General features: G+C 36.9%; 1 protein-coding gene across 1 annotated transcript in view; it reads right to left on the reverse strand.

The window, feature by feature from the left end:
* Positions 1-1,678: 1,678 nt before the first annotated feature.
* The window catches only part of LOC120538970 (transmembrane protein 151B-like), a 125,102-nt gene continuing 103,783 nt past the window's right edge, over positions 1,679-22,997 (reverse strand). The window contains exon 2 of the mRNA XM_039768624.1: positions 1,679-5,345. Within this exon, the coding sequence (XP_039624558.1) occupies positions 3,984-5,345 (1,362 nt within the window). The 3' untranslated portion in view covers positions 1,679-3,983. The remainder of the gene's footprint in view (positions 5,346-22,997) is intronic.

A 22,997-nucleotide genomic window follows, 5' to 3' on the forward strand; every position in this document is an offset into this window, starting at 1 on the left:
CATTGTATAGCTTCAAATTTAGTAGAGTGATGTTACAGTATATATAATGGCACCCTAAGCTGAAGAAATAGGTGATTGAAAAATTTAGAATATGCTTTGACACGTCCAGAGGTGGGTAGAGTAGCCAAAAATTGTACTCAAGTTAGAGTAGCATTACTTCAAAATAATTTTACTCAAGTAGAAGTAAAAAGTAGCCATCCAAAAAATTACTCAAGTAAGAGTAAAAAAGTATTTGGTGAAAAGACTACTCAAGTACTGAGTAACTGTTTGATCATAATAAATTATTTATTTTTTAGAAATGTAAAAGACAGACAAAAATATAAAATAATGTGCAAATTCTGCTATTTCCAAATAACAAAATAAAAAATGAGTAAAAATAAATAACATCTTTACAAAATAAGTACAAATCTCAGTTTTTCACAACAAAGCATTTGAAGCCAATACCTACAGTAGGTAACATGTATGCTTGAAAAGTGCAAACTACATACAGTGACAAGATATCCTGTACACTGACAGTATAATACTGCATATGCACTTGCACTCCAAATAGCACAGCTGATAGAAAATAACATTAGAACAAGGCAGCTTGTGCACGTACAAGAAGTCTCACTTTACCATGACTGTCTGTGTCTGTGCATGTTTGGTTAAAACATACTTGTTCTTCATTCAGTGAAGTGATGGTTAAGCTTCAGCAGGAGTTGGCACTCAAGGTTCCTGCAGTAAAGCTGTGACCATTTAGCAGTGATCAGGAGCCCTGTATGATTAAAAAGTCTCTGAAAGGCTGCAGATGCAGGAAGTTTGTGTGTGGTCATGTGCCTGCATGGCTACGTCTGATTAGTGAAATGGAGTCATGTGATAATTTTTGCTACATCTGTTTGGTGAAACAGAGTCATGTGATTATTGTTGCTATGTCTGATTGGTGAAACGAAGTCATGTGATTATTGTTGCTATGTCTGATTGGTGAAACAGTCATTTAGTAGATCCACTGGCGACTTCTCTCCGACTAAAATATAGCGTATATAAATGTGTAAATGGAAGAAAGTAATGAGTTGAGTGTTACCCAATATAGTGGAGTAAGAGTAGCATTTCTTCTTCACAAATGTACTCAAGTAAAAGTAAAAAGTATGTTGCAGTTAAACTACTCGTAGAAGTACAATTTTTAAAAAAAAGTTACTCAAGTAAATGTAACAGAGTAAATGTAACTCGTTACTACCCACCTCTGGACACGTCAGAGCATTGCACCATAAAGTGGAAACCATTGTGTTTTGAAAATATTGCTCACCTTCTCTACAGGGACTGAAATAATTTCAAAATATGAATGGTTCTGTGTCTAATGCATTAGCATTTAGCAAGCTGACAGGTCCATTTTGATTGGCGATAGATAGATAGATAGATAGATAGATAGATAGATAGATAGATAGATAGATAGATAGATAGATAGATAGATAGATAGATAGATACTTTATTAATCCCAAGGGGAAATTCACATACTCCAGCAGCAGCACACTGATAAAAACAATATTAAATTAGTAAAAAATTACTTCAGTAACTGAGCAATTGTGAGATATATACTGTATATGTGTATATATATATATATATATATATATATATATATATATATATATATATATATATATACACTTACTGTATGAATATGCCTTCTGTTTAAAGCAGTGCTTCCCAAGAGCACTCCTTAAGGCAAAGCTGAAATTAAGTACTATATGTTTAAATCTCCTGAATTATGTTCAGACTGAACTGTACAACCTTGTCACTTTTTTTCAAAAGAGGTAAAATATATTCTAAATAAAAATTTACAATCTTAAATTGCTGGTGGGTTTAGAAGACTGTAGTTGGGAAAAAGTGGTTTAAGATGATACAATTACTGTAAAAATGCAAACATACTAATGGCCATTTGGTTTTATGTTTTTTCCATCTTGATAATATATGTATTGGAAGTGAAATTATCTTCCATTGAGAAACTGCATAAGAGTAACTTAATTATTAAACAAAAATTAAAACTGAAAAGATGAGCAAAAAGTTCTAGTGATTTATGTACCTGACTGATTTAAACAATAATGATTACTATGCTGTGTTTGATGTACTGTGCCACAGAAATTACAAAGACTATGCCAGATGGAGCATAAACATAAATACTGCAGAAAAAATGTAAACAACGCACCATCAATGAGCTTGTATTAACTATATATTCAGTAGATGGAGCAACATCAGTAGATGGTTTGAAGCCTCTTTTGGTGCTTTGACTGGTTAGCAGAATGTTTAGATAAAAAGGCAAGAATAACAGACGTCCAGAAGTTGATGCAAAATTAAGATTTGATGAAGTGTCGCATGTGAATTGATACTAGATGTAACCTATTTGCTTGAAGAATAGATTGTCTCACCCTGCCCTGTAAAGGGTATGAAAATTATACTTGTACTTCCAATACATTTTCTCTAACATTCTGTAGTTCCATGAAGTTTTATGTATATCACTTCTCCGGCCATTTCAAATCAAGCAAAGATACATACCTTGACACATACAATCAGTTTACTTAGATGAATACACCATTTGTCCTACGCTTGCAAATTTAAAATATACAAGGCACCTTAACCATGACCATCTTTACTCAGATCACAAGCTAATGTTCCACATGTTTTTCCCCTAATTAAGAAGGTAAGATAAAAAAATAAGCATAATACATTTTTTAATCTTGCAAAAAATGTTAAGCATTCATTTTTTATATTATCACCCTACATTTCAATATGACTGTCAAAACAAAACAATCTGTCAACTTACCATACTGGGCAGCCTCTTGTTACATTCTTGGTGAATAAAAAAAAACTGTAAGCTTGAAGCTGGATAGTTACCTTTACAGCACGACTATCACAGAACAAATGATGAGCAAAGTCGACATTCTACAGAACTTCAAGTGTACATTCAGTGGTTTCAGTTCTGCCAGTGGTCAGTAGGGTAAACAACTCTACATATACATAAAATAATTACTGTGGACATTTTTCAAGTTAACTTTACAGTTTCTAATTCTAAAAATGAAATAAGAAATATATTTGAAAAATGACACCTCATTGGAATGATACTTGCACAAAATTAGACTTTCTGCTTTGTGTTGGTTTGACATTTTAGTTTATGTGTTACTTATCAGCTACAATGTAGAGTAAGGCATCCATATTGTTTTCCACATCATAATGTGATCATCAATGTAAAACTGCATGTTCTTCAGAAGAGAAGATGCTCAAAAATGATAGCTTTGACTTTCCTTTTTTACTTTCCTTTTCTCTTTGCTGTATCTAAGATTTTTCAGATGTATTTATTTTTAAAGTTTAAGCCCTTTAAAATTTCTCAGAAGAAACAACTATGTCTCAGAGGCCATGAAATATGATAATTAGCTTCAAAACCTCAAGAAGAACACTTTGAAAGCTTTCCATCTCCAAGCTGTCTGATGAACTATTACATGAACACCATATATTCATTATGTGATGGAAGAAAATGCCTCAGGACTTTTTGGTGTTTATTTTCCAAAGGTGATATTTGATTAGCAAAGGAATGAATGATAACAGCAAGGAAAAGTGTGTGTATGTGTCTGTGAGTGTATGTACACATATACATACAAACAAGAGCACTGCTACACAATGTGAAAGCATTAAGAGCAATTTAGAATTTGTGTTTAATTCAGTAAAAGCCTCCTTGATTATGTACTCTGAGCATCTGCCTGCAATTTATATCTGTGCTCTTATTTAAAATCCCATGGGATTTTTCAATGTTGCAGTTCATGCACCAAACAAGGCCTAGTGGTGTCCATTCCAGTATTAAAAATACTGGGTATTTTGCAGCCAAAGTCTGCTACCATTGTATCACGAAGGAAGAAAAAAAAAGGTAGAAAAAAGAGAGCATTATCTTGCAATCTCTGCTATTTACATGATTGTGTCCTTGGTGGCTTTAAGAACCTCCTTGCAAAACCCAAACAAGATCATAGTGGGGGTCTGCTTTGTTGAAACACTCCATTGCGATTACAGTTTTCCTCCCCGTGAACTATTAGAACAGGGAAGTAAAGGGCATCCTGATATGAAGGTGGCTCTTCCAGCATTCCAGCCTCATCTGACAAGCTTCTTTCATCTACACGTCCACTGAGGCTACGAAACAAGCAGGAACGACGAGATGGCTGCATACGTCCAAGTGAGAACCTACTCCTACTAAAAGGAAGTCTGGAATTGCCACTTCGAGCACAACGGGAGGGAAGGGAAGAGCTGCTGACTGTTCGACGGCATCTCTGGCAGTTCTGCATGTAGGCGGCATATCCAGCATTGGCTACCGTACTATCCATTAACAAGGCTTCAGAGTAACTTGGAACCATCTGTTGATTAGACCTAATATGCCATTCCAGTTCAGTCATATCAATAGTGTTAACCCTTGAGATTCTCCGGCTATATCCGGTATCTTCTGGAGTGAGTACTCCCTCATCTAAACCAAAGAGTTTCTCTACATGATAATGAACATATGCTGTACGGTATTCTGCAATGACCCTCAGCGGCCATGAAAGCATGAAGAGAGATGCTAACCAAAATATGTATCTCCTGGTATACCAGGGAGGATGGCTTGGATCAGGAAAGGCAATCATATGCTCTTTAAAATCCACATTTTTTAGATGCATCCCTTCCCTGGCCTCCATGTAATCATCCAAACCTTCATTTTCACTAAAAAATCGTGCTCGCTGGGTTAGGTATGATGTTTCAGCTTCTGAATTAGCAAAGCTGAAGCATTTAGTAAAGCGAAGTTTGGTGGCAGGGTAATCTGAAAGGCCAAGGAGCTCCTTAGAGACATCTTTCACTCCATGACGGGAATAATCAAATTCTGAACTGGACATGTGAGTGTTAACCCGTTCGTGATACACCTGAGTAGTTGTATATGCATCACCATTCCTGTAGCGTGTTACCTGCCGTGTCCTCCTAATATAGTGGTAGCTAATAGCTTTCCACCAAATGCATGGAGTAGACTGCTGCATTCGTTGGATGCGTTCATATACAGTACTAATTTCCACCTTGTGCTGGGTCATGTTTTTGGAATAGCAGTGCCAACACTCCACCAAGTAGACCACATACAGCATGGTAAGAAAGGCCAGGGGTATGTAAATGTAACCGTTGGAACAAGGACTGTCATGGTAGATACGAGATATTCCAAAATAATTTGTATCCAGCGTCAAGATGGTGATTTTGTAGAGGCTGCACCAAGCCAGTACTCCGAAGCAGCCATACATCAGAAGTGTTAGAACAAGGCATTTCCAATGGGACTCTCTGCACAGGGAACCACTAAGGGACTGCTTCAGGGGCCTTTGCTGTATAAATGAAGAACAAGAAGAGAAAAATTAATTTCGTTACTCAAATGAAATAAATAAATGTACATAGAAACACTAACTACATAATTAATATCTGCTAAATTTTGTTTTTTTAACTTATTTTTCTGTACTGTTATTGTTCTAGTTATATTTTTTCTCTTAAGCACTAAATGTTTTTAAAACATTTGCTCTATATAATGTGTTTATCTGACTGTAACAAACATTCATACATAACAACAAGCCTAAGCATATTAGGCATATTACATATCCTTAGATCTTTATGATGGCCTTCCAGGAATTAGTTTTCACATATTTCTTATTAAATGTGAACAGTATTGTATATTTTGAAGCAAAATGAACCCTGCATTGCATTATTTTGATTTTGACGGACCTGCAATCCACAAAATTGTGGCAACAGAATTATTAAATGTGTCTTACTTTAAAATTTACAATAACAGTTTTCTTAGGCACCTCAATAACATTCAGCAAATTATAATTATTTTCCCATAATAAGAATTTCCAACCATTCGGCTGAAACAGATTCCAGTGCTAAAAGAAAAGAGTGAGTTTGTTGAGATTTATGCTGTCGTGTGAAAATCCCAAGACAGAATGGAGTCTTTAAAGTGCTATTCATTTGCATTATACATTTACTTTGCGATAATTGGAAGCAGCTATCTATAGAAACATAATTAAACAGTGCAAAAATGTGCCATGCCACTATATTCTCTAATTAACTCTTAACCTGAATTCTTCAATTGCTTGGAATCTTAGGAATGTGTACTGTATGCCTGTTAGCTTTCTTTTTAAAACAGGAAAACTCCCACGATAAGAAGCAGGTTCATCACAGGCAAAGCATAAAAACCACTGCAATAGCTGATACCAATCAACCTGGAAAAAATGTGCCACGTATGAATAATAGCAGATATGTAATCATCTAAGGAAAAGTAGGATATTTACAGAGGAAATTAATCACCTATCTCATCACTATTACCATAATTAATTCTAAATATAAAGTCTAATCATGAGCATCACTGCCTCCTACTGCTTGGATTTTTGCCAGCTTCCTTCTGTGAAGAGTCTGCACATTGCTCACTCTTAACTTGAGGCTGGTGTTGGTTTTCCAGCTTCAAGAATGCATGATTTCAAAACACGGAATAGAAAATGAACAAAAGAGTGTAAATAATGTCTTAAAAACTTGTAATGACTTGTTAAAACCCTTGTTGTTAAAACATTATTTGGGCAAGAGTATAATTCACTTTTTACATGCATATAACTTGTTTTGGGGCAAAACTTCTTTATTGATATGATAAGCCATGATCAATCTTTCATTTTATTTAAAAGCAGAATTGTAATAAAATATGACAAAGAGCAATACAGGTCAAATCTAATGTGACAGGTTTGTATAAAGGAAGTATTTTTTAAAATTTCTTTCTTTTTTTAAGATCTCCACTGCATCTCCAAATGCATTAACAGAGTGGTTCTCTGTGACTCTGAATTGAATAAATGAGTTGTGAATGCTGAACACTGACACATGGAATCCAAAAAATGGTGTCATTTAATTTAAATCATCATTGTCAAAATTATTACGTATTAGATATTTTTGCTTTGTTGTTCACATGTTAAAAATTGACATTTACACATTTAATAAAAGAATAAACAAGGAAACAAAAATCAGTATTCATAGAAAAAGAAACTGTAACACCTGTAGGTAGCAACAACAATCGCACCACAGCACTCACCCTCAATCCATAATAATAAAATTAACCTATAAAAGGGGTTCATATAGCATTTAAATTTACTGCTGCCAGTGTAGACTGCTAAGAGAAGCCAGATAACAAACCCCAGAGGAGAGAGATGAATACAAAAAGGGGAGAATTAAGGATTAAGAACTCCATAGTACTTATTTATGACCATTGACCTTTTATGTAACTTATAGGCTTGAAGTATTTCATTGATGGCAGTCATTCCTTAATTAGTTAACTGCATTTATATAGCTCTTTTCTAACCTACTCAAAGAGCTTTACAAAGACAGTGGTGCACCACTTCCAACACCACCAATGTGTAGCAACCACCTGGATGATGCGACGGCAGCCATTTTTACCACACATTAGTTATTTGATGGTGAAGGAGTGGGGGGATAGTTAGCCAACTACAGACAGGGGATGATTAGGTGGTCAGAATGACCTGGCTGCGATGGGCAATGTAGCCAGGACATCTTGAAACAACCTACTGTGTTTGAAAGATTCTTTCAAAAAGGGATCTTTTATGACCCTAGAGAGTGAGGACCTTGGTTTTATGTCTTATCCGATGGACAGTGCCAATTTTTACATTACAGTGTCCCATCACTGCACTGGGGCATTGAGATCCAAAAACAGAGTAAGTGCCCCCTGATAGCCTCACCAACATCTATCTCTTCCAGCAGCAACCCAAGCTTTTCCAAGATGGTCTAGGAAAAGCCTTCCAGGACTGGAGTTTGAGACTACTGACGTAGAGAAGACAACTGCAGACCAAAGCTATGTCCACTCTGCTATGTTTTTGTTTAAAAATGCAGACTTTATTCTCCATTTTCACCTCTTGACCACACTACCCTGGCATTTTTAAACCATTGTGATGCTGACTTTTGAAAACGTTCCCTGGAATCATACATTTCTGAAAATACCGGTTTAACGTTGCAATGTAGATGGGTGAAAACGCAGACTCTTAATCGTGCACTGATTGTTTTGTTCTTATTCTGAAGCTCTTCCCTGATTGAAAGGTGATGGATTGTGCTTTTTGCAGCTTTGCAAAATGTCACTGAACTTACACTGACATGGGTCCCAGTTTGTATTCTAAGCCTATTTGCTCGCCTTATACTACTGCATTACTCTCAATTATAATTCCACCCTAATGACATTTCAAACAAAACATATCTGTTTTCTTGTTTTATATTCACTATGGCTGTTTCCCATATGTAAACGTAAGGTGCAAATGAATGTCTAGTGTGAAGTACACTTGCCATTCCTGCATCTGCTGATGCATGCATGCCCAGTGTAGGCCACTGGCTATGTCATATGCCCTTTTGGTCAGTTTAGTTTGGGCTGAGATACTTTCCTAAACAATGTAAAAACGATAATGTGGGCAGAGATCATTTTCGTTTAAAACGCAGTAGTGTGGAAGGAGCCTGAAGGTACTTCTTCATGTCTATTTCCCTTTTATCTTCAACTGACTGTCAGATATGTGTTCTTTCACGCCATATAACATTATTAGGTAACACTTTAGTTTTTGCAAAAAATGTACTTATTACTCATTTACTAAAATGTATCTAGACCTTAACAAGGGCTTCTTGTGGTCTTCATAACACTTGCAAAGCATGGGTAAAATGTTTATCATCTCTACAACGTGACCTACTAAAAAAACTTCAGTTTAGACTGGTTTGATGTGGCTTAACTGAGACATGTGTCTCCTGAAATTACAGGTTTAGTATACAAATCCTTCATATTAACAAGTCATTTTACCATCATGTCAATATGCCACACTGCATAGAGATTAATAACCTACTGTATCTACTGAGGTTTTATAAGTGTTATGAAGACCAAGAGACGCTTTTGTTAAGGTCTTGTTAATGAGTAAATGAGTAATAAATGCTTACGGCCACACCAGTGTGAATGCGCCCAATCTCGTCTTTGATCTCAAAAGCTAAACATGCTCGGGTTCGGCCAGTACTTGGATGGGAGACTGCCTAGTAACCCCAAGTGCTGTAAGAAATGCCCTGCCCGGGTTTGTTTCCTGCCTTGCACGCTGGGATTGGCTCCAGCAGACCCCCGTGACCCTGCAGTTAGGAAATAGCAGGTTGGATAATAGATGGATGGATGAGTAATAGATGCATTTTTGCAGTACCTAATGTGTTACACATTATTGTAGTTTGTTTGTAGCTCTTTGTGCTTTTTGAACTTAGATGTCTGTGATTTGTGAACTCCATTATTTAAACAAAAATTTGTAATAATAAAAATCCCTCTTGCTGTGACCTGATGACTGCTTATAGTTGGCACTACTTCTAGTTGAAGAGAATGTCAAACTTGACGACTGTAGCTGTTGATCTCATTGTATGAGGATATCAGATTAAATGACAGTAAACTGCAGTAAACCCCTTGATGACTTTCCAGCCTAGTTTCACATGTCCAAAATATTGCAAACTTGTCTCCTTTTCTGCCAGTCAATATTATGCTCCTTTATAGAACCGGTGCTGTACGAATGCAAATACAATGAGTTAACCAAATATCTTTTTTTATTTTTTCCATTCTGTGTTGGTATGTAAAACACAAAACTTTAGACAGATGTTTATGAGGTCCTTATTCCTCACTACAAGTGCATTGTACTTCCTGGTGGTCACTCGCTGGTTGACAGCTCTCATGAATACATATTTGGCCATTGTGATTTAAGACAAAACTTGTCAGTGGATGTCAGACTACACAACTGGAGGTTATTGGAGCTTACTGTGACTGCTCCTGTCTTGCTGAACTTATTATTAAATGAAGTGTGAGACTGAAAATCGCCAGAAGAGTTGTGAAATGTGTCAGGGCTGTAACAGAAATGTATATACACCATATCTTCAGCCACTGTAATTGCTTTGCCATAACAAGAAAATATATTACACTTACTGGACAGAGACAGTATTCAGTTTCTTTACTAAGAAACAAGGAGATTCAGTAAATGACAGTACCAGTGTGACTGTGCATCTCCAACTCTGTGTAAGGTCAAGAGCTCTCCTTGACGCAGCACTTGCAGACAAGACAGAACAAACCTGATCTGATGTATTTATATTTAAATAGGCTCATGCCACACTACCATCTAAAACCTGAAGCTATGAAAATATATTTTGTTTCCTTGACCAGACCCTATTGAATCTTACAATGATGCAAATATGATCTCCAAAAAATTATGGATGTTTATGTACTGCTTCTTTCTTTTAGGTTTTAGAAGAAATATCATTCCACAAATTATCAGAAAAAATCTGCAAATTGAGATGAGTTGCTTCTTTTATTATAATGTATGTAGACCATTCATAAATTAAAGTCATGGTGTGAAATCAAACTTTGATAAGTACACAATAATGTCTTTCACAAAACTTAATTATTTTCATGAGCACCTAACACCTAGCAATATAGACTTATATGTAGAAGTTTTTGCTACTCACTACATGGTCCTTGCCCCAAATGCCCATAAAGAACAATTTGATTTCCACATAAAAATAAAAAGTTACTGAGGAGGTAAATTGCCAGTGTAAAGGAACAGAAAAGTCTGTAGAAGAACACATAGGAAGGGATATATCCATCAGACACACGCTGACTGAGAGCTATAAGTGGATGAGAGAACTATATTCATTTAAGAATATCAAACAAGAAAGCAGAAATAAAAAGGTTCAATAGAGAAACCTGGAGGGGCAAAACCAAAATATATGACCATGAAGCACAGGAGCTCGGGTGCTTCTTCTTCCTGGGCAGCTTTCAGAAACTGGAGGGACGAGTATGATGGACAACTTGAAAGAGTAACCCATGGGTAACAGAAAGTGAGCAACTTGTTCTTTGGGGAGATGTCAAATACTTGATAATAATAAACTGTTGTGGACATTTTGTAGTAGGCCTGAGAGAATGCCTTATATACACTGATATTATTTTGAATTTTATCCTGTAAATATGTCTTTTTAGTTAACAAGTAGGTATACCTGGAAACTGTATTACAAGATAACAAACAAAATTGTTATTTCGCAGGTAGTTTGTATTTGCAATGCATTGTACTTGAGTTGTATAAATCATATAAATATATTATTACTAGTTGTGCTACCTGTGTAAAATGAGTTGAAATCTAAGGTATCAACCTCAGTGTTAACATTTGCAATGCATCATGCAATGCCTATGTCTCTTGTTCTATGTCATTTAGTATGAGGATTTGTAAAAGCAGTCTTAGTGCTCGTGATGCGCCATCTATTGGAATGACAAATGCAATGCACTTCATTATTAAAAATATTTGTGCTTGCACCATCTGTTGGAATGATAAAAGACATAACAACTGGATGGACACACAGCCAGACACAGAGATACTTATCCTTTTATGAGCCACGGTATATGGTAAATGTGTGGTGTTGTGGGTCCACAGCTCGTTTAGTAAAGGCCATTTAAATAAATAATCACTGCTCTTAGCAAAAGGGGCGTTGGGCCATAGCAAGCCACGGGGCGATCTGCGGTGTGGGCGTTTCTCATCAAGTGCACAGGTGAGGGACTGCCCACATCCGTGATTGTTCCCGTGGCTAATGTGCTGCAGCTGCTATGGCCCCTCGCATTATAAAAGAAGCGCAAGTCGGTTGGGAGGGGAGGGAAAAAGTGAAACGAAAAAGACGGAGGTTGCTGACGAAAGCAGGAAGTATGAGAGAGAGCGCCGGTATGGAAAAGCGAGCGAGGGAGAAAGCAGGCAACTGGGAGGCAAGCCAATGAGGGGAGTGTTTGGCCGACACTCTGTGGGGCTGAGAAAGCGGTCGCTCCAGCTGAGCGACTAAGTAGCTGGAGTGACCAGTGGAGGAATCGGCTTGACCGTAGAAGGAGCGGGAGTCGAGATGGCTTTGGGCTGGTGTAGTCCCAGCGTGAGCGCCTTAGCCGCTGGGAAATAACCCAAGTCTTGGTCCAGTTGGGAGCCCGACGAAGCCAAGGGTCGAAGGGCTACCGGACCTGATTGAAGGGCAGCTGATCCTGCAGGTAGGCGACTCTCCTGTAGAGCAGACCAGATGAGCGTAGCAGGGGAGCCGCCATGGAAGCAGAAGACACCGGGCTTTTGGTTTTAACATATTTCTTCCTGTACTATTGTACCTCGTTGTTTTTTAGAGGATTTTTTCTATTCATTGGTTTTATCCTCCAAGATATCTTTTAAGGATTATTTATTTATTGAACTTTTGGAAAGCACTGCACTTTATTTATTTGAACACTGTTTTTGATTGACTCTTTAATAAAAGCACTTCTGCACTTTTTGTACCATCCCCTTGCTCGATTGTTATTGCCTCCACTGACTAGCTCATCGGTGACATTACTGACGGTGTTGGGTTCAAGGGCTCCCAAATATCAGATGGGAGCGTGGAGCCGAACCCGCATCGTCACAAGATGCTACAGCATAAAATGGTTAATTGAGAGCAAATTTAAAATAGAATTCTCATAGAATTCTGTATGACCAGATTACTATGAAGAGAAATATTAAACTCCCTCTCTGTTGTGAAAGTCCCAAAGTTTAGGGATTTAATATTCATTTTTATTTATGAGATTTTGGCAACAAATCTCTGACCTAAATTAAGGCAGCCTCTTATTCTGCTTGAATGAAGTCATGAATAAATATATTTATTTTATTTAAAACAAAAACATTTAGTTAGTGTTTATAGAAGTACTTTTAAACAAAATTGAAAATTTTGGAAAAATAATTAATTTGACCACATTGTTTTTTTAGTAATGAAAGACATAAATTGAATGAATCAGGCAACTTCTGTCTAATGTGCTTTACACATTTTGCTAATATAAATCCTAACAGGTTTATGTGATGTTGATCAGATACCTATCATTACTCAACACATTTTATACAGTTTAATAGTCACTAAATGTAAATTGTGTATTTGTGTCTACAAATCATTTAAAGATCTGGATTCAGATGCAAAAAATCCATATACAAACAGTCAATTCATGGCAGTGTAGCAATAGTTTATGGACAACTCATTAGATAAAATTAGAAGTTAGAAAAGTTGCCTAGCCAAAGTGATGAACAGTCAGAACAAGCACAACATTTCAACAAAACATTGGGAAAAGAATTTGCATTCCTAGAAATAGATAACATGCCACTGTGTCTCCTTTGCCAGAGAATCAATGTGCTGCCAAAATGATGTAACATCCAACATCAGCAAAAAGCTGTCATGTTGACTTTCAAAAGTGATGACAACTGCTGAGCAACTAGAAAAAAAGCTCCAGCTTATAAAGTTTAGTGAGTACTCAGACAAAGCAGGCTGTGTTTTGTAATTTTAGATGTCATAGATTTTATTTTGTAATGAGAAGGCAGAGTGGTATTGATTCCTATCTCTATAAAATAATAATAGTTCGCCTCTAGAAAAAACACACAGTCAAGCCATATGAATGAAAAGGAAAAAGAACAGAAAATTTACTCCACTGAAAACTCACTCTCCAAATGACATCCTAAACAAGGTAGAAAGCAAAACAAAGATAAAATAATATAAAAATAACTTCTATTGTAACACATAATAAAGAAGAAACAATGATGTGAGAAATAAGTATCACCATACAAAGACCTTAATCTAATGGTTAAAGCAGTTCTCTTCAAACTACAATGTTATCCTTTATTAGTAAGACATGAATCAACAGAATACATCAAGAAATACATGTGCAAACATGCAAGTAGATTTAAGCAATGCATACGGTAAATGTTATGTTTTTATTTGAAGGTATGTGAAGCATGCTTTATTGTTGTTCTTGTCAATTTTATTTTTATATCTATACGTTATTTTGTTTGATATCATATGTCATTTTATTATTGTGTACCGACACTTTAAATGTGGTTATCTCCCACATTCTTTGTAGGTGGAGTCCATGGAGCCATGGCCATGCGACACTCTTGAGCCCTCCCTCATGCCATTTAAGTTGGCTGAGAAGGACCAGGAGTTGGGAATCATTCGCGAGTATGGAGTCTTTTGTATTGGATTTTCTGGATTTCTGATTATATCTTTTATTTGTTTTACGGATTCTGATTTTTGGATATTACAATTGGGCTTGTAGGCTGTGCATTCCCTTTTAGACAACTCTGCTCTGCCTGTTTTTGCTTTCTGGAGGCTTTCTTTGTATTTTGCTATTTTTGAAAATAAATCTTGCATTTATCAGGATTTTTGTTTGCTCTTTTAACAACAAGCTGATGGTTTACAGTCATCCATCTGCTTGTGGGGCTTGTTTTATATATTTGGTAGTATTTATAGTTGCATTGCCATCTCTTCATTTTTGGGCTTACTCAAGCTGAAGCCAGTAGGAAGTAACTGGGGCCTAACTGGGTTAATGTGAGGCTTTGATGGACAGACCTGACCTGCTTGAGAAGCCGCTTTTGGTGGCCTCATACTTATTTTTCCTTGGAGGAAACTCCAATTTATGACAGTAAACTATCCTATTAGGCCATCAAATCTGTACAGCAAACTGAATCTTGTTATGAATGAAAACATCAATGACATGTAAGGGGAAAATATCATGGAATTGAAGTAGTTTGATAGATAATAGTAAAAACTAATAAACACATATATAATTAAATGATATGCGCACCTACATTATTAAATACAGTTTCACCACATAGCCATTAACGTACAGTACCTATGCACAAAAATGAAATTATGTTAAACCATCACACTAATCTGACACCACAATATGAGAATATAAAAGGATGTGAACTTAGACATTTCAAGTAATTATTTGTATTCACATCACATCCTATTTTTATACAATTTTGTTTTATGCAGTTGTGAACACAAAGAATTTCCCTTAAAATGCTGTGTCTTCAAATATTAAATATACTGGAATAATCCTACGTAGGGCTGTCTGCATATTGCTGTGAACATACACTCAAAAAGTGTTGGACTTTTAAAAAAGAAAAATATCACCTCCTACTAACTCAGTGTCTCTTAAACTATGGGTCACAACCCAAAATAAGCTTTGAGATTTGACATATCTCAAATTGGATTGTGCCGAGTCAAGAATTACAATTCAAGTGAATGAGAAAGGGTCGCGATTCACGCGCTGACTGGGCTGCTGTTCCACTGTGATTACAGGACACACAATAAGCAAAATTGGGTTGTGAAAAAAAAAAAGTTTAAGAATCACTGTGGACGTCGCTGAAAGGGATCCTAGGCCAAGTGGGTCACTGCATTCTTCTCAAAGAAAAATGAAGTGGATGTTTCTTTGTGGAGCTGCTCTCTTTAACCATTTCAATTTCACTTGAGCTCAGGCCCAGTGAGCTATTTAACATCACATGCACCTCTTGGATCTGGGCTCAGGCACTTCCCTAATTTAGAAACCAGTACAACTGTTACATTCCTTTGCAGTTTTAATGTCATTTGTTACATAGTTTTAGGCTAAATCTAGCTACAGGTAGGTAGGATGGTGTAGTGGTAAAATATTTGGATTTAAACTACAAGACAGTCCAGTTTCAGTTTCTGCCTCTAACTTGCTATGTGGGCCTGTTTGCCAACTACAAAGAAATAGTTATGCTAAGCCGATGTCATTGTAGGAATGTAAGCAACAAGCTGGCTTAGTTTGTAGATGATACCAACCTAGATGGATTGTCAATAATGTGGAATACGTTAAATCATTACAGAGGGTCTTGGACAGCATACAGGTTTGAGTAGATTTGTGGCAGATGAAACTTAGTGTCAGTAAATGTAAAGTATTACATGTAGGAAGTAAAAATGTTAGGTTTAAATATACAATGGGAGGTTTGAAAATCAAAATTATAACTTATGATTGGGATTTAGGGGTCGTAGTGAATTCTACGCTATCAACTTCCAGACAGTGTTTATAATGCATTGGTGAGGCCTCATCTAGAGTACTGTGTGCAGTTTTGTCTCCAGGTTACGAAAAGGAAATAGCAGTGCTGGAAAAATGTCCAGAGAAAAATGACTAAGCTCATTCCAGGGCTGCAGGGGCTGAGTTATGAAGAAAGATTAAAAGAGCTGAGCCTTTTCAGTTTAAGTAAAAAAAAAAACTAACAGGAGACACAATTAAAGTGTTTAAAATTATAAAAGGAATTAGTACAGTGGATCGAGATTGTTATTTTAAAATGAGTTCATCAAGAACATGGGGACACAGAAGTGTGTTAAGGGTACATTTTGCACAAATATTAGGAAGTTTTTCTTGATACAGTGAACCATAAACACAGCTACCAAGTAGTGTGGCAGACAGTAAGTCTTTAGGGACATTCAAAGGTAGACTTGATGTTGTTTTAGAAGAATTAAGTGGAGAGGACTGTCAAGCTTTGTTGGGCTGAATGGCCTCTTCTCATCTAGGTTGTTGTAATGTTCTATGTTCATTGCATATGTCAGACTTGAGAGTGAGGTTGCTGATCTTGCCACTGGACCATTTGAAATTGCTGGGAATGTCAAATTTAGTAATATCATGACATCTTTCCAGCACAGTCTTGCTCGCCCCTTTTTCTGACAGCCAAAAGCAATCAATGGCAAGTTCAGTTATGATTTCTGTCCCTTTTTATTTATCATTTAAAGATCTGGATTCAAATGCAAAAAATGCATATACAAACAGTCAATTCATGGCAGTGTAGCAATAGTTTATGGACGACTCATTAGTTAAAATTATTAGTAGTTAGAAAAGTTTCCTAGCCAAAGTGACTTTTTCTGACAGCCAAAAGCAATAAATGGCAAGTTCAGTCACGATTTCTGTCCCTTTTTATTTTTCATTCTGCTGTGGTATGCAAAACACGAGACATCAGACAGACAAGCTTCTCTTCTGTTTGTGAGGTCCAAACACCCACGTTCCTTATTCCTCATTGCCACATTACATATATTATACTTCCAGATAAGCATTCATTAGTTGTCAGCTTTCATGTAAACAGACCACTCAACTAAAGTGTATTATGGACTAATTAGAGTTAATTGCTGGGCATGTGACATTATGTGACTGGCTTCATGGGAGCTTGCCTCCAACTGGCACTGTCTTGATAACATTTTGCAAGTCAAGGCCATGACTGAAAATTGCTGGAAAAGTTGTCAAAGGTGACAGAGTATTTATGAAGCTAAATTGTAAAGTGCCTTGTAATGGTATTCATAGAAAGGGTCTATATAAAGTAAAGAAAGGAGAAAATAGTCTCCACTGGATTCCAACCTTTCACAGCTGGCCTTTAGATCAACTGAAGGTAGGTCTTGGAAATAATTTTGGAAATAGTATGTGGATTCTGTTACCTTCAACAGTGTGTCAAAACCTCTCTTTCCCTACTTGTGAAGATTTTTTCTCAGTGCTTCTAACACATGGATTTGGACAATGCTCTTCTGTGTCAGGTTTTGGCTTTTTAGAAAGAAATATACATAGTGTACATAGTGCATTTAATACTCACCAAAAATAATTTCCCTCTAACTCTGTTAGGGCATGATAGGTCACTAAACTGAAGTAGTAGAGTTTCTTTCAAGGAAACCAGCTGCATGAACTTAGTTTATCCTAATATTTCATAGCACTTCCAAACTTCAGTTTGCTTGCAATTCCGTAAAAAAAGGTTTAAAATTTAGTTTTCAGATCACTCATGTTTGGTAAACCTTATTGTGAAATGTTAACATCACCGTACTGCTGAACTCCATGATACAGTATTCCATGATTATATAGGTATACTTTTTCTGTATTGAGGTCTGCTGTATAAACATCAGCACCATCTGGTATCCCTGGACATCTGTATAATTCATACATAATTTATTAATTCAGGGTTTATAATATTTTGATAAAAAAGGCAGAGTAAGGGAAAAACATTTATTTGTGTAATGTTGAGCAACAGCACAGTCCCTTTGACAAGCACTCACAAGACTGGAAAGGGATCTTTCTATAAACATGTGCTCTATCAAACAGAAACAGTCTAATTAAATTATTATTTGTAGCAATATGTAACAAACAGTTTTAATGTTTTCCTTAAAGTTATGAAAATATATCCAAAGGTGAAACAGTTGATCTAACTATTCTAACTGATTTAACAATCGATCTTCTGTATTTGATTGATCTCATAGCTGTTAACTCAATTCCCTCTGTTATTTGGAAATTTTTTTTGCTATGTAGCTGAATTTGGCTTAATCACTTTGGACTCAGTCATTTTCACATATGCCATGGAATTTCTTGGTTAATTGTCACATGAGTTTTCAAGGATTTACACTGAGCAGGGTGACTCAGCAATTACTCAGGCTGTAAGCATTCACCCTTGAACCTTTCATCCCAGGTTAGGTTTATAGAATTACATTGCCAATGGGGCAGTTTATTGTATTTTTTAGTTAATAATTTTTTTGTATAACACTAGGGAGGGACCTGTGCCAGCAATCGGAAGGTTGCCGGTTCGAATCCCATAGACGCCAGAAGAGACTCTACTCCATTGGGCTCCTGAGTAAGGCCTTTAACCTGCAATTGCTCTGTCTTGGGTATGACGTTAAACTACATCCAGCCCTGCAAGCAGGTACTCCAACTTGCAGGGAAAACTCGGGGATTGGTGGCAGGATTGGCACTCCAGCCATTGTAAAAACCTCACACTGTTCAGCGTGGTATTATGGTGTCACCTGTTGCACGGCAACACTTGGATCTCAGTCTGGGTGCTTAGCCATGTGGAGGGTGAGGCAACATTCTGTAATCAGCGCTTGCTCCCAACCTCTCTCTTTTTGTATAATGAGTCACTAAACACATTAAAAACACCTACAATTAAATAAAATTTGAAAAACAGCAGAGTCAAATAGTAAACAGCAAGGACACTGACACTTTTTACTGGTCCAGAAAGCTACAATAAGCTAATATTGCATGACATGTGCATTGCCCACTGTTCTCCCAGATTAACTTCTTCAATACTTCACAGCTGTCAGAATGCACTGCTTGCTTCACTGGTTGCAAATTGTGTAAGTGGCCTTAATAATTTACTTCTTGGCTTGAAAGGAAAGGTACTGTACTCTTTCAAAATCTATTCAATTCCCAGATAGTGCTCAAAAAGTTAACATAAAAACAAAGCTCTGGAAAATGATTAAACAAGACTTTAGGAGGCCAGAAGGTGTAAAACAACTGTAGCAATTATATAATCTAATTTCTTTGGCTTAAATCTTTTTACTTTTACCATTTAAGTTAAATCATTTAATGTTAATTAAAAAAGCAGTTTCAGTAACCATAAATCAAATTTTAACAACGATGCCAATGCAATGCAAGTCCTGCTGGATGTTAGACTTTTTAGATGACGGCTTGGAACAGCCAGTCTTCTATAAGGGCTATCTATATCTGCAGGAGATGCCAGCTGATCCAGCACCTTGAGCTCAGGGTCGCTGAAATGGAGGAGGAGTTAACTGGTCTGTACACATAACGCACATAAAATTCAGTGTTGCTCCTACGAAATATTAAATATGGCTTTCTTAAATTTTAGAGCTTTAACCAACAAGACGTTTTTCATCAACAATCTTATTAGTGATAGGAAAATTGATTTTATTACACTAAGTGAAACGTGGCTTAGCTCAGATGGTACGGCTGTTTTAATCGAATCTGCGCCTCCGAATTACAGCTTTACTCGTGCGGATTGCCAAGGAAAGAGAGGCTGCGGTTTAGCAAACATTTTCTCGAGCCGGTTAAAGTGTAAAGATGTCAGCTTTGGTAAATTCAATTCCTTTGAGTATCTTGCCGTTGTTATTCATGGAGTTTCTCAGTCTCTAGCACTATCCATGTATAGACCTCCTAAATACAATTAATCTTTCTTTGAGGAATTCTCAGACTTGATGTCAATTATAATTACAAACTATGACGCGCTCCTAATACTCGGCGACTTTAACTTTCATATCGATAATCAGTGTGACATAATGCAGGTCATACGTTAGACTTAGTAATTACCAAAGTACTAAAAGTTGATGTAAAGCAGGTCATAGATATTGGTCTATCAGACCATTTTCTTTTACTATTTAATATAGAAATAATGATAGAAAACATTCACGAGAAACATATTGCTAAAAAACGTTTATTTGATTCATCAGCAGCTTCAAAACGTGCAAACATTTTAAGAAACCAGTCCGTGTATAGTGCTAACAACAATAGCGAGGATAATGTCAATATTAAGGTAGAAACATTTAATACTAAGGTGCACCTGAAAAGACAGTTAGAAAATCTTCTAGCATTGTCATACTATGGAAGACCCAAAGAGTGTCTGATTTAAAGAGAACATGCTGAGAGTAAATGGAGGAAAACTAAACTAACTATCCACTATGAAATATTGAAGGTTAAAATAACAGAATACAATAACATGGTCCGTCTTGAGAGGCGCTGCTATTTCTCTAAGATTATAAATAACAATACTAGTAATCCCAGAGTCTTATTCTCTACAATTGATTGTCTGCTAAATCCAGGTAACTCAAAGGAATGCCTCCAAAATACTTCCAGTGAAACTTGTGAAGCTATTGCTGTATTTTTCAATCAAAAAATTAATGATATTAGAAATACAGTAATCCCTCGCTACTTCGCGGTTCATTTTTCGCAGATTCACGACTTTGCGGGTTTTTAAATATAGTAGTAGTATTTCCTAGTCTAAGAACAACAAAACAAGTTTGGTGACTAAGTGCATTGTAACACAGGCTGTGATTGGTACATGGGAGGGAGACAACAAATCACAGCTTCCCGCTTTCTAATTGGGCCCGTGATTGGTGCTTTGACTGATGCCCAGATCCCACAGCATCTCCCCTTGTCTCTCTGTCGCGGCCATTTCGCTTCAAGCTTTCTCGCCGAGCAGTTTACTTTACACTGTACTGTGTGTGATTTTTTTGTGGTTTCTTTGTGTTGAACTTCGCTTCAATTTTCACCCCCTGCAATGGCTCCCAAACGTGCTCCTTCTTCCAAGGCTGGTGCTGAGCCTAAACGCCAACGAAGAATGAGGATGATCGCTGAGAAGGTGAAACTTCTGGATATGTTGAAGGAAGGGAGAACGTTCGTGGCTGTGGCTGCAGACTGGCTAAGGATCTGTAAGAGCGGTCACAGGAATGAGACGACGATATGGTTCGATCGGTCCAATTTTGCAACAAGGTCGACGACGTCATGACCGCCTACAAGCTGCTCTTCGACCGGAAAAAGAAGCAGCGGCAGCAACTGCCAATCACAATGTTTTTGCAGCCTCGCAAAAAAGAGCCAGTTCCTACTACTACTATTGATACACCTTCGGAAACCGTGGAAGAGGCGCCCCAGGAAATGGCGCTGCCATCTGAAGAGACGTAAAATACAGTCATCGGCTGCGCAGTAAAAGTCATCATCACCTTCATCGTCATCATTTTTACTGCGCAGCATATTCATCACCATCATCACGTCATATATAGGTACGTGTACTTCGCTATACAGTAACTTTAAACGTATCTACCGATTTCATATTGCTTAACAGTTGTCCCTGTTATTAATAGAGTAAAGGGTGGGTTGTAAACAGTACAGGGAGGGTTTAAAAATGTCCAAATACACGTTAAATAATTAAATAAATATGGTGTCCCTACTTCGTGGAAATTCAGTTATTGCGGCCGGACTTGGAACCTATCTCCCGCGATAAATGAGGGATTACTGTAATATGGTATATCTCCCCAACACTGTGGATCCTCTTAAACCCCAGTACTCCGTTATAACCAAATTAAACTCTTTCACAAGGACAGATTTACCAGATTTACATAAAATAATTTCTCAACTGAGCCCCTCCACCTGCACCCTTGACCCAATACCAACAAGTTTTTTTCAAAGAAGTATCAGGTGTGCTAATTGATAATATTCTTGACATAGTAAACTCGTCATTAGATATGGGGGTCTTCCCAGACTTGAAGTTAAACCCCTACTCAATAAAAATAATCTTGGCCCTCTGCTTTTGAACATTTTAGACCCATTTCTAACCTGCCTTTCTTAAGTAAAATTCTAGACAAGGCAGTCATTATGCAGCTAAATGACCACCTCAATAAACATGCTATTCTTGTTAAGTTTCAGTTAGGCTTCAGAACAAATCACAGTACAGAAACTGTCAAGTCAAGACGAAGGTAAAGAATTTAGAGGTAATTGTTGACTGTGACCTGAAATTTAAATTGCATATTAATCAGATCACTAGGACAGCATTTTTTCACTTAAGAAATATAGCAAAAGTTAGACCTCTTATATCACTGAAAGATGCTGAGAAACTAGTCCTCGCTTTTGTTTCAGTTGACTAGATTACTGTAACATACTCCTCTCAGGACTACCTAAAAAAGACATACATCATTTGCAACTAGTGCAGAATACAGCTGCTAGAATCCTATCTAGGAAAAGAAAATCCAAGCACATTTCTCCAGTTTTGATGTCACTACACTGGTTACCTGTGTTATTCAGAATTGACTTTAAAATACGCTTATGATTTACAAAACCTTAAATAATCTCGCTCCATCTTATATATCGGAATGTCTGACATCTTATATTCCAAATCGTAACTTTAGATCTTCAAATGAGCGTCTGCTTAGAGTTACAAGAGCAAAACTTAAAAGAAGTGGTGAGGCGGCCTTCTGCTGTTATGCACCTAAAATCTGGAATAGACTGCCAATAGGAATTCGCCAGGCTAATACAGTGGAGCACTTTAAAAAACTGCTAAAAACACATTACTTTAACATGGCTTTCTCATAACTTCATTTCAGTTTAATTCTGATGCTTTGTATATTTAATTAATTATCATTACTATTCATGGTGGCTCCAAAATCTGTACTAACCCCTAGTCTCTCTTCTGTTCTTTTCCTGGTTTTCTGTGGTGGCGATCTGCACCACCACCACCTAATCAAAGCACCATGATGTTTCTACATTGATGGATTAAAGGCCAGAAGTCCACATGACCATCATCATCAAGTCCTTCCATGACAAGCCTAAATACAAAGAGGACTGATCATTTATGTTAGGTAGA

Source organism: Polypterus senegalus, chromosome 11 (assembly GCF_016835505.1).
Source record: "Polypterus senegalus isolate Bchr_013 chromosome 11, ASM1683550v1, whole genome shotgun sequence".
NCBI classification, from domain to species: domain Eukaryota; kingdom Metazoa; phylum Chordata; class Cladistia; order Polypteriformes; family Polypteridae; genus Polypterus; species Polypterus senegalus.